Genomic DNA, 13,454 nt, shown 5'->3' on the forward strand with positions numbered 1-13,454 from the left:
TCAATCATAAGGACCAGGGCAAGTAGGAGGGATAAAGCGTAATTAAAGAGTGCTGAATCCTGCAACCAAGATACATATTCTGTGATTAACAAATACAAAAATACCAATAGTAACTTGCAAAACAGGATGCATGATTTGAACAAGAAATTGAAGTTTGAATTTACAGAGTTGTTCCTCTGAAACGGAGTAACCAAATAAAAATGACAACTAGAAAGAAATTAAAATTGAATGGGACTCTAATCAGGACACATTTACTGTGATTTGGTTTTCGAGCTTAGACTGTGTAATCTAACATCGTCTAACAATGCACAAGAGAAGTTGTTAACTGAACCAAGATAAAGACACTCTAAAAGTATAGCCGTAAAATCGCTGTTATACTGCACCCCAAATTATCAATATTGCAGAGTACAGGCATTACCACACTTTTCTGGGGTGTAATCTACAGAGTGGAGCAGAGCAGTACGAAGTCTGTTTGTGCAGTGATTTCCATATTCCAGGCCCTATTAACTCTTGGAACATTTCACAAGGAAAGAAACCCAGAACTGCAACATTATCACATAACTTGTAAACTTGATTTGGGAAGAAACTTCAGTTTCCTCCCATTTGGGCATTTATGGTCCACTTATAAAAGGGTCAAATGAACCAGAATAACTCAGCAGAGTAAACATGAAGTTCTTTTAGGCATTTCAAAGAACATTATAGTTTTTCACCAAAGACAGGAAAGCTACTTCCTCTCGTAGCAATAGTATGTAATGGTATTAATATATGTCACTGTGACCATATCTTGCCTACAAGTTGGAAACAGTGATAAGTGGCACACTACGGGTTGGAGGAGGGTTACAGCACTGATACAGTGCAATTGTTTAATTAGTTTTTATGGCGAAAATCAATAATAAAAACGTTTTAAAAACCTACTTCATACACATTATGAAAAGGAATACGACACTAAGTAAATGACTATTTCTTATTTTATTGAGACCATATAGAAAAATTCAGACCAGGTATTACTGCGCCTTGTGGAACTGCTCAGTGAAAAACAAATCATTATACTCGATGGCGACCAAGATATAATTTTACAAATGACAACCCTCACTGATGCTTAAATATTTTCATACTGGCACCAACACTTTGGAATAGCAGTTAAGAAAATAGTTAACATGTATCTTCAATTACTTAACCAGCGTGATTCTTTCATTTGAGTGCCAACAGATGCAACAATCTTCAGACAAGAAAATGTCCATGAAACAGTTTTGCTTCGTGAATCATTATTGAACCACTGGATGTCAATGGAGTATGTATTCAATGACTGTCATTTGGCCTCATGTGTTCTTCACAGCTCACAGAGTGGTAGTCTCGAGTAACAGTGAACTCAGCATTCATATAAAAAGGAACACAACATTCTAGTCATCTTTTCTAGTATTATTTTTTAATAAATAAGCTTCATCTTTAAAATGTCTTATTTCCAAGTACATATTTGTGACAGCATAAGATAATTATGTTGAGAAACTGATGTTGACAAATATCCATATCGGTCCAAGGTGGATATAATCTATTGGCATTTAAAGAAACGGGTTAACACAATGACAAATGTTTACCACTAAATCCATCAAAGTCATTTTTTCATAAGAAGGCACAATTAGCATTATGACACACAACACATATTGGCAGTTATTTTTATGCAAGTTCTTCGAGAAAAATCTTACTGAATACGACACCTTTTATCATCTGGTTGAACGAGGGTGGAGCCTATTTGGGTGTTTTGAGGGGAGTGGGTAAAAAAGTGTTCACTCTGACAGAAGCATAGAAAAGTAGTAAACAAGCCAATCAAGTTAGCTTACCACTGCTTCACATTGCAATGTACTTCCTAGAAAGAGTTATTTCTGTCAGGTCATTTGGCGATGTATGGACTGCAGTGCCAGCCCACAGCTAAGGGACACCGAAGACTCCTTATGCTGACACAATGAGGCACCATGGTTGTGCTGCCGTTGTACACTCACAGCCTATAGGAGAGCCAGCACAAGGCTCTCTATTACTTTTCTGCCCATTTAAGCGCCATGCCTTCTTCAGAAAGCTCCAACCAGGCTTTGTGACATGTTAACAGCACTGAGTTATAACCTACATCAACAATCCCCCCTTCTGTGATTCCTAATCCAAATATGGACAACAGTGTGAGAAAGACAGGGGGTGTGAGGAAGTTAGTATGCCTGAGACACTAAGTGCTGGATCATGATTGAACCTCCAAATTCAAGCCAAAATTCTGCACTGGCAAACTTGAGACACGAATTAACACGTGAACAAATGGTGCCAATTATGCTTCAATGGGGAATAACATGCAAATGGTGCATGTTATTTCTCATTACGGCATGCACAGGCAGCACAACCTGCTTAACAATTTTGTGCAAGGTGCCTCCAATTAGAAACTGTGGGGGGAAAAGCTACGCGTTTTGCACACCCCTCATAGTCCTGTTCTGGGAGCAAACATAACTTTTGCATCCCAAAAAAGAAATGTGTGGCTCAAAATTGATTTTGACTAATTGTGCAGCTGCAACGAAAGTTGGAATGCGAAGCGCCATCACAATCAGAATGTGAGAGCTACGTGCAAACAAATAGTGAGGGGAAGCTGGTAAACTAGGGTCTCTAAAAATGGATTTGTTTTGGCCAACAAACTGACAAAGTGCTTCAAGTTACAGACTTTTACTCCTTTTTAGAGGAAACCCCCTACAACTACCATCCGAAAATGTCAGTGGTGAAAGAAGGAATGCGCTTCAAACATGCAGTGCTCGATAAGAAGTAGTAGGGAGGGAAGAGGGAGCCAAATAAAAGTCCGAAGATAAATAAAGCCAGGACTGTTAGCTTTGTCAAGTCTTGCTTCTTCAAGTTTATATTTATGCTTTCGAGCGCAACAGCTTTCATATACAAACCATTCACACAATAGGATGCTGAGGTCATTAAAATTAAAGAGCAAGACAGACCACTTTTTTTTACAATGTCGAAGTGCCCTACAGAAAAAAATATTACAAAGAAAAAATAGATTCCAGACATTTAATTACAGTGCTCTCACACACTTTCTGAATAGAGTTTTTTTAAAGCAGTAAGCAGCATTCGAGATACAGGACCAGCCTATTCTCTTCCTAATAGAAAAAGTGCAATTTTTAAATTGTACAATACATTTCATGTTCTCAATACATTTAAGACACGACCCACGACTTCTTGGTAGCAAGGGAGTCTAACAGCAGACTACTAATGATCCTTCACTCTAAACAGTTCCATTTACTTACGACGTAGTGTTGCAAAAGTAAGTAAAGATTTAGATGATCATATTATATTGTTGATCTCTAAGTTGGGATATACAGATTCCCAGTCAGTTGCCACTTGGTCTTAATGCAGTGAAACAGAAAGAACGCACATTGCTTAATCAGTGTGAAATATTCCTGAAGGTTTCCTACGGTTTTACGGTGAGAAGTAGGTTATCTTTTGCAAAAAAGCCCAAAAAATACATACTCTGAAAGATGGTAATCAAAAGATTTAGTGTTATAAAAGCATGACCTTTAAAGAGATTTGGCAAAAACATCAGTGATTTTTTTTTAAACTTCCAACAATAAGAGAAGCGAGAGAGAGAGAGAGAGATCAGCCACACAGTAATGGTGCTGAAATACATTAACCAGATTCTGTTTTTGTGGGTTAAGGGATCGCTCCGTTGGAACGTTGAGGTCAACTGATTAAATTAACCCAAGAGCTTGAACTTGGTACCATTCAACTAAACTCTGCTACATAGTTCTTCACATGGATATCACTTGTGCAAATGCAAATCGATAAAACACAAAAATGATCCTATTTTGTAAGTGTGCATTACCTAAAACTGACGAAGTAAAAATTTAACAAAATGCAAGTAACAATATTAGTAAAGATTTTTTTTTTTTTTAAAGGGAAAATGTGCATGACTACGAGATCTAAAAAACGACCCTCTTGCATGGATGCCTAGGCTACCCAAACAAATACGTATATTGACCCCATTACATCTGTTAATTGGTTTGGGGTTTTACATCCTAGTGATATTTTTAATGCAGTAAGACAGGCATCATACACCTAATTCATAAAATGTCACAAAAGGATAAAAGGGATAAGACTGTACCGCTGATTACAAACATGTGTGGTACATTTTGAACTTTTTTGGAATTTGTGAGCGCTTCTGGAAAGCCAGGACAGTAGTCATTTTTCAGTGTTCACAAGAGTAACACTGATAAAGCATTTCTACCAGGTGGACCTTTCCTGGAGAAGAACTATAAAAAAAATAGTAATTGTTGTAACTTTGTTTCTTCGGCCAAAACACTTTTTCCCTACATACCCATTCAATATGGAGGTACCCATTTACCAATACTAATTCTGTTAATCAGGATTTTTGACTGCACGCACAACGATAACAACTTAAGTCAACTAAATTGATGTGGGATGCACATCACTTAAATCCAGCTCATTGTGTTAAAATACAGCCTTTTTATAGTTATGTCCATAAGTGCATTGTCTGGTTGGTCTAACAATACACACAAAAAACAGAGCATAAAGGGTCCATTTCAAACTTTGACTGCATCTGAACTGCAAAATGAATTAACCGTTCTAACTAAATCTTAAAACCGAGGTTTAGAGTGAGGCACAAGGAACAGATTTTCTTTACTTGAGCTAGCATAGAGTCATACACAATACTGGGTGACAATCGCTTGGGCATTCACATTGACTGGATTGAGATGCTATAATAAAAAAAAAAAAAGTTGCCCTATAATGCAGAACCAAAAAAAGATGTACTTCGTGGAAATGAGAGAGACTAGGATATGATGTCCCAAGTTAAGCTAGGCTAATGTAAAGTGCAATCCAGGAGATTTTCACATTTCAGTAAACCCGAAACGTGCAGTCTACAGTATATGGCATAAACCCTTAATATACTTGCATAATGCATAAGAGGTACTGAATCAGGTTGCTGGTTTGAACCAGTGACATCACATTTATAACCAAGACACATGTATAGATTTTGCTTGTAAGCACTATGATGTCATATATTGTAATTTCAGTATATGACCAGGGTTCAAGAGAAGCAGATCAGCAAGCCTGCATAAAATTCCTTCTACCTCATGGCAAATGATAAATGATTCGGTCACTGCTAAATATACGTTATGCTATATAGACATTTAATATTGCCTACTGCAAACTTCCAGTACTAACAGAGCAACACACTAGAAGGTTTTGATGCATAACTGTAAACCTTTCAAGGGTGCAGTAGGTTTGAAAACTGAGAAGAGACTTACAGACCTAGAATTTGAGTTTTTGTTTCACCCACCTTTGAAACCCATTCTCTCCAACCTCCTTAAAATGGAACGTTAAAGTATATCTCTGATTTGCACCTGTAATTAGTGGGTATAAAAAAACTCAGTTTCAACTTCAACTTTGCAATGGGACACTGGTAAGTTTTTTATTGACAATTTAAGGGCCAGATGCTCCAAAGCAGGGACCTAGTAAAAAGTTATTAATTTAATGCAAATTGTGCGTGATTACGATTTCCACCTAACTCCGTGTTAGCAGGGCACCATCATTCCAGTCCGAGGCTTGTGTATTTAAAGACATTGTTAGCAGGTGTGTCAATTCAATGGATGCAACCAAGGACTACAAGTTCCAGAACACATTAGGCTGTCATGAAACTCCTTGACTGCAAAAGTGGTGCCCTGAAATATAGGATCGAAGTGTCAAGCCTTCATAGAACACTTGCTTGAAATGAAACGTCAGAATTAAAGCAATTCTCACCTGGATACTCTTGTTGTCAATGTTTTTTGATCAGCAGGAAGTAAAGTGACTTCCCTCGAATTAAAATGACACTAAGTGCGAGAGTCTGTGTCGTTAACAGGAAATCTCTCTACATGCATTTGTCCATTCCTTCGTGCTGTTCAAGTGTGGTGAGATCTTTGTGAATAGCTACACACAAAAGATGAATGTGATTTTCTGACAAGAAGATGGGCCTAAAAATACTGCTGCTATCCACAACTTTACATCACAGGTTCAATGTGTAATAAAACAAACGTAATCAAAGGTTTTGCATAGTAGCCTTAATCAAACTCAAACAAGTGCACAGCACTATGCCTTTTGGACGAGGGAAACAAGTTTTCGCTTATATGCCAGTTTATAGAATAACAACATAAGGCCTCCAAACATTATGATCTATTTCACTTGAGGGGTCCTGTGGCCATAAATGAATAGGGAAAAAAGCAAAGGGTAAATGCTGTTCTAATCTGAAGAGCCCAGCCAGTAGTACTATCAACATATTTCATTACCTAGTAGGACATGAAATGTTATTGTAGAAGGAAAAATATTCTGCCATTGGCTTGAACTGCAAACCTGTCTGAAATAGTTTTGCATCATGCAACTATAACAAAGCCGACAGATAATTATACCTTGTGCCTAAATACAAAAGCCAAATCCAGACAACAGTTATGGCACTCAAACTATAGATCGGGATATCTCGATTTTACTTTGAGCTTTAGTTATGCTGCCCTGATAAGCTTAGTTCGGAATTACAAAAATATATTTTTTTAAGAGGTGACTGAATAAATAAATCTGATTTCTCTCTCTCGTGGGAGGGAACAGGCAATAGTTCTTCCCACATTTGTTAAGGTTTTTTAGTAACTCAAGAACAATGTGTAGTTCACCAAATTAACATTAAAAGTACCGCAAGAAACCGTTCACTGAAAAGCTAAGTGCCGCTTCGAAATTAGTATCAAATAGTAATCAAAAAACTCTCGCGCACTGGGTTTTTGTTTCCAATTCTCAAAAACAAACTCCCCAGCTGTTTCTCGATTCGTAGTGCTGCTACTTTCTAGTCTTTTAGAGCTGCTGTCTCGGGTCCGAGGAATGTCTTCTTGGAAGCTTAACCATTTTAGCGTTGGCAGTCAGTGCAGTACATTATTAAAGTCTACACGTCAAACCCACAGCTTTGGAAGTGCGTTAGTACCAGTGAGTGGCAGTATTTAGGCCAGTACCCAGAAGTGTGTCTGTTACTGGGGTTCGTGTCAGTACCAGGGGCCATACATGAGAATTCAGGAGATTGATTGATCATATCTGTCACTGGGGGTTGTTCATGTCAATAACCGGGGGTTGCCTCTTATTGGGTTTGGGGTTAGTACGATGGGGATTGCATCAGAATCTAGGTGTTTGTGTATGCCAGCATCGCACAGAGGTTAGCGTGTCACTGGGCTGGGCGGGGGGGGGGCGGCTAGGGGATGGCATATTATTGCCGTGTGGTCAGAGTCTGTAAGCTCATGCTGTACATGTGGCTGTGTATCAGTCGCCGCATTAAAGCCAGGAACAAGGGAATGGTGTTAACACAGTTTCGAAAAGTCAGTCTTGTAGCCCCTAGCAATCACGTCATACTGTGGGTTTGTGTAATTCACCTGGGTTTACATCAGTGACTGACTGATATTCGTTAAGTTCAATCACATAACATTATTTATGACAGCAAGCTCTGCCTCATGGTAGCTTTGCCCAAAGAGTTCCTTTACATCCCAGGTCTTTTCTAGCAGCTTCAACAACTTCACCCGAACATGTTGGATTTGGGCCGGAGCTTGGGCGGGCTCTTAAGGGCCGCACCGTCGCCCTCCACCTCACCCCCTCCGTAGGTGCTATGGATGATCTGGGTCCTGAACCTCATCTTGTTGAGCCGGGGCTTGGGCCTACTCCCGCCCGAGGGTCTCCTGCTCACCGGCTTCCCTCTGTGCGCTGTCCCCGGCGGGCCCCCGTGGTCCTCCTCCACCACCTGCGAGAGTTTGTGCACGATGAGCCCGGCGGGCAGCACCCTCGACAGACTCCAGCGCCCGGCGGCACTTCCCTCCTCGGCGGCAGGGGGCGCCTCCTCCGCCTCGGCCTCGCCCCGCACCAGCCCCCTCAGGGCCTCGTCGGCCTCCGGGCCCAGGTAGTGGTGCGCCTTACGGCCGCTGTAGTCTCTGACATCGACGTCCGCGTCGTAGGCGCCGATGAGCAGCTTGGCCACCTCGGCGTGGCCGTGCATTGCGGCCAGGTGCAACGCGGTGTAACCGCCGCCCCCGGCCGTGCGCGCGTTCACGTCCACCGGCAGCCCGTGGCGGCGCGCGAAGGCAAGCAGCGCGGCCAGCAGCTCGTGGCGCCCGGCACGCGCCGCCCAGTGCACGCAGCTGCAGCCGGTGATGAAGTCCCGCCGGGTGAGCAGGGCAGGCTCGGCGGCTAGCAGCGCCCAGGGGCTGGAGCCCGAGGCGGAGCACAGCATCCAGGCGTGCTCCCGGGGCTCCAGCGCCAGCGGGGCCTCCTCCGAGCCCAGGGACGCGGAGTCCGAGTCCCCTCCCCGCCTGCCGGGGAAGAAGCCGCCGCGGCGGAGCTGGGGGGAGGCGCCGCTCAGCAGCAGCTCACGGAAGGTCTCCCGGCTGCTGCGGATGGCGGCCACCGGGGAGCAGCCGGCGGCCCCGCGCGGGGACCGGGGAGAGTCTGCGGGTGGCTGGTCCTCACCGGTGCTGCCCCCAAGAGGGACAGGCGCGTCCTTGCCGGGCCCCTCCGGCGCCTGATCAGCCTCCCCGATGGGCTCAGGTGCGGGCTGCGCATCCTCGGCGGCGCAGGTGACGGAGATGACGGGGGTCGGCTGTGGCGGCTGCTCTGCCGCGGGGCTCGGCTCTTCAGGTGCCTCTCCCGGGGGTCCCTCCTCTCTCGACGCTTGCTGCCGGAACCTCTTCCTCAGGCAGACGTACTTGAGCCCGTCCGCCTCCTGCCGCACGCTGCCCAGCTCGTTGACAATGTCCTTGAAGCGCTGCCGGGCGCGGGCCCGCTCCTCCTCGGGGCCCGGGGGGTTCAGGCAGCCCTTGAAGCGCTCCAGCAGCTCCTGGTTGCGGGCCCGGCCGCCCCTCTCCTGCAGAAAGCCGAGGACCATGTCCAGGCTCAGCTCCTCCGCCATCTCCAGGGCGGCACCGGTGCCCCCCTCGAGGGATCACCGCCTCAGCATCCTCCCGGGCGGCAGCAACAGGCTGCTGAAGCGGGGCAGGGGCATCATCTTGGTTACAGTGCGCGGCTTGCAACTGGTGCTCCTGTCAGCTCTTTGCTCTTCATCAGCCTTTCACCCTTTCCACGGTGCCTGCTTGTGTCAGCCTCTCGCGATCTGTTTCTTGTCTCCTGTCTCGCTTCCCCGCCTACTCTTTCCAAATCCCAGTCCCTCCCCCAGTTATTATCTCCTCACTTCCGCTCTCTCATTCCCTGCTGGTACCCAGTCCCGCTCCTTCCACTGTGCAGAGCAGCAACCAGTGGTTCATTCTTCAGGAAGAAGATTGCCGCTGTTTTGCCCCATATCTTTTTATTTACATCCACACCTGGATAATGATCCTGGTTTTACTTCTAACCAAGACTGTGATGGCTCTGTACACGTATTTGCACACACAAAAAAATACCGAGTTGGTGTTTGAGAACATTCTGTATGCAGAACAGTTGTACCTTCCTACAATTAATTACTTTAAAAATATGGTTAATTTTGTGGGCTATTAAATGGTCAGTAAGACTGGGGGACTTAATATTCTTCCATATGGCATATAATGTTATATTACATTATAGGACAAGTATGGCGCACGAGAGGGGAGAGTGGAAAGGGAGAGTAATGCAGATTGGTAGGGATACTAAGTGAGAGAAAGCACGTTATTTTGTGAAATAACCAACATTTTTAAAGTCTTTCCAAACAGAGAGTGTGTACATTTGTGTCTGTGTGTGTTTAATGCCAGGTAAAATCTGACAGATTCCTCACCATACCTGACTGGAAGCACCTGCTCCCTACTATTTATCTCAAAATACATTTAGGGGGGTAGCACCCCAAACACACCCCCAAGCTACGCCCCTAATTAAAGGTTTACAATCATTTCCACTGCACACCACAGTCACCTTCTGCTTAAATTATTTATGGGGACGACCTGCAGTGTACGTTGCAAAACTATTTACAACTTTAATGTGTTCCAGTGGTTTGAAGTCTGGTGGAAATATAAAATTGCAAGTACTTACTGTCTCAGAGTACCCGTTTGCTGCTGAGAAGAGGAGCTATTACACTCATTTTCAAGTTAAAGAGGTCCAGCTACTCAGTTCCTGCCCAATTAAAGCACTGGTTTTTGCAAAACAAAATATTCCTTCGAAGACAAATTGACTAACTTACTCCTGCTGCTCCCTCCTGATGGGAGCTTTTTTTTTAATGTGTGTTTTTTGAGTGAATACGTAGACACAACTGCTATGCCACCTAAGAACACTTTGTGGGGATTGGGAAAAGAGGTTATGCAGGCAAGGACGGCAACATTATTTGTGCACTTCGCGCAGGGATTGAAATCAGATGTAATCATGTTTGGCTGTGCAAAACCACTTAGAAGTAAGAAATATTTTCACTGGGTCCAGATGCGCACATGGTATCATGGCGAGAGGAATATTTTCCAAGTTCCCCCTGTACCTCTCTTTAACTGCAAAGAAGGTTCTCCAGTCAGGCAAATGTTATACATCTGAATAAAATACAAGGTAACCTAACTCCATTGAAGGCTTCTAAAGCCAAATGACCTAAATACCGGAACCTGACACAAAACCAGATTTTCAGTACCACCAAGAATTTATTGGACCTGCGTTCTGCAAAAACAGCACGACACTGCTGCCTTAAAATCTTGTCCAAACCATGAAAAATGGATCTGAGCTTTCACGATAAGCAAAATTGTTTAATACTGCGTTAAAAAATAGACAAATGCCTTCTTTATTGGAAGTAACATGAAGTACTGTTTGAGGCGATGTTGTCCGCTATGGAAAGTGGTTTGTAGCACCCCCGCTCCTTTGTATTTGTAATGATTTTAATTAATTACTACAATAACATGTTATATATCGGTGGTGGCTTTCCATGGACCTACCAAGGGAATAACAACAAGACTGCTAGGTATGCCCTTGAGGGAGCATTCACATTGCAGCACACCAACTTGACCACAAGGAATAAGAAACTTGAACTGAAGAGAGCTGTGTGCTCATTTAACTATTGGGGAGAACCAGCCATTAGGGAATCAACTGAGGTTGGTTAAGCACAGAGGGAGCTGGGTGAGTGCACTACAGGGGGATGGCATCACTAGAGTCACCAACTTGTATCTTAAGTTGAATTGTCTAGTATTTATTACTGCTGTGTGATTAAAAGTACTTTGTTTGCTAAAAAATGGGCAGTGGAATGGGCACTGAATTTATTGTATGTTTTTTTCATTGTTAAATTTTGGACTTGTGCACCCTCACACTACATCCCTGAGAAGCCAGTGACTGCCCTTAGTACCCTAAGAATTATTTTTTTTGTTCAAATCTGTTTTTATTTTGAACACAGCGTTAAGCCCGCAACCTCATGACGAGGCCGGCCGCGCATATGATAACTCGTGTGTTTCTGCGCCAACTGGGACGGGGAAGAAGTTTTAACACAGCGCCTTGCCTACAACCCCTCAAGGGGGGCCGGCCGCATGGCTTAGGGGCGAAGTTCGCAGGGGTTTGTCTCATGCAGGTGCATTTCTGCTTCGTAAGGGAGGCATATGGCGGATAGCTGACTGTAATGTCACAGAGAAATAAAGCCCAACAGGGCGTAACTGCCTCGTAGTGAGACGAAAGCCAGATTGGCAAGTAGGAAAGGAGGGAGTATCGGAGGGTAGCTAGCCTGAAAGTAAATAGAGAAAGAGAGAGGGGGCAGTGGTTATGTGCGGCGGTTCAGGGGGCAGGGTATGGGAGGACGTGTGTAGCTGCAGCAGTGCTTGTAGTGAGAATGGTAATCAGGGGCATAGTCTGACAGGGTCCGCAGGGATGATGGCGACTTCAAAGAGGTGCAGAGCGCGGAGTCTAGGGGGCATATGTCGCGCAAAGGTATCGCACTAGGGGCTCCCAGACCGCTTTGAAGCGTGTGCCCCTCGCCTGTATCCTTGCCGTGAGTATTTCCATTGCCAGGACCTGCCAGAGACGCACAAACCAGGAAGCTATTGGTGGTGCCTCGGCCCGCTTCCAGTATAGGGCGATGAGTTGTTTAGCTGCGCCTAGCATTTGGAGCGTAAGGGTCCAGTCGCTGCGGGTGAGTGCCCTTATGCGCGGTGGGTCGGATGCCAAGCAGTATCGTGCTCACTTCTTCAGGCAGGGGAAAACCCTGCACCCCTTTAATGTGGCTGAGTACCTCCTTCCAGAAGACCGTTCGGGTCGGGCACGTCCACCATATATGCACAAAGTCACCAGTCGCAGAGCCACACCTCCAGCACAGCGGCGAGGTGTTAGGGAACATCTTGCTAAGCCGCAGCGGGGTATAGTACCACTGAGTGAGCAACTTGTAGGCGTTTTCCCTCTGTGGGTTGCTGCAGTAAATTTTGGGGATATCGCTCCACAGCCTGTGCCATTGGGAGGGTTCGATGTCTATGCCTGCTGCTAACTGTCATTGTCTCTGGTAGGGATGTGCAGGTGTTGAGGTAGGGTGTTGCAGTATGTGGTATATTTGTGAAATAAGCCTCTTCAGCCCCCCTAGGGAACGTGCCAGTTTCTCAAAGGGCGTGTAGGCCCTAGTGGCCACCAGGTACATGTCGTCACCCATAGTCCAGTGGCGTAACTGGGCATATTGTAGGTCAGCCATCGCTGGTACTCCGAATTCCTCCCTGCATTCCTTCCACGTTTTGGGCGAGCATCCAAGGAAAAGGTCCCCAATGACTCTGCAGTCTCCGTGCGTCCATTTTTCAAATGCCCGAGTCCAGGAGGCCGGGGGAAATTGTGGGTTTCCGGCTATTGGGGTGTGTGGGGATGGGAACGTAGTGAGACCTCTAGGCACCGCTATCCTGTCCCAAATATACAGGACCGTTTTTGTCGGGACTGCTATGTATGCACTTCTGGAGCGTTCCACTCGCGGAAGCCAGGGCAAATCCCATATGGTGCGCCCCGTAACCACTCGGTCCATGTGGAACCAATGCTTGTCGCTTTCACATGCGCCCCATTCCACCACGAAACGGAGGTGCGCTGCCCAGTAGTAGTGTACCAAGTTGGGGCATGCCTGGCCGCCTCTATCCCTCGGTTCCATAAGGACCTTCTGTGAGAACCGGGGGTGCTTCCCGCCCCAGATGAAGGACGTGATCTCACGCTGAAGGCTCCGAATGCAATGAAGCAGGATCGGGGTGGGTAGACATTGGAAGACATAAAGAATTCTCGGAAGGATCGACATTTTGACCGCATTAAGGTTCCCCAGCCACGAGATCATCAGGGGCTTCCACTTCCGAAGGTCTGCCAGCACCGCTTTGTGGCATTCCGTCCAATTTACCGAGGACCAAGATTCTAAATGAGGCGTCAAGTCAAGGCCCAAGTATTTGATGTGATTCTCCGCCCATTGGTAGGGCACAGCCCCCTCAGGAATGGGATCTCCTCCTCAGGTATGGTGAGGTTGAGCGTCCAGGATTTGGTAT

At 45.3% G+C, this 13,454-nt stretch overlaps 1 protein-coding gene across 1 annotated transcript; it reads right to left on the minus strand.

Moving 5' to 3' along the window:
- Window positions 1–950: 950 nt before the first annotated feature.
- Window positions 951–9,178, minus strand: SOWAHC (sosondowah ankyrin repeat domain family member C). Its single transcript, XM_086934271.1, has one exon. The coding sequence runs from the start codon at window positions 8,951–8,953 to the stop codon at window positions 7,571–7,573; it is 1,383 nt and encodes a 460-aa protein (XP_086790397.1). The 5' UTR covers window positions 8,954–9,178; the 3' UTR covers window positions 951–7,570.
- Between the last annotated feature and the right edge of the window lie 4,276 nt (window positions 9,179–13,454).

Source organism: Lissotriton vulgaris, chromosome 8 (assembly GCF_964263255.1).
Source record: "Lissotriton vulgaris chromosome 8, aLisVul1.2, whole genome shotgun sequence".
Classification (NCBI taxonomy): domain Eukaryota; kingdom Metazoa; phylum Chordata; class Amphibia; order Caudata; family Salamandridae; genus Lissotriton; species Lissotriton vulgaris.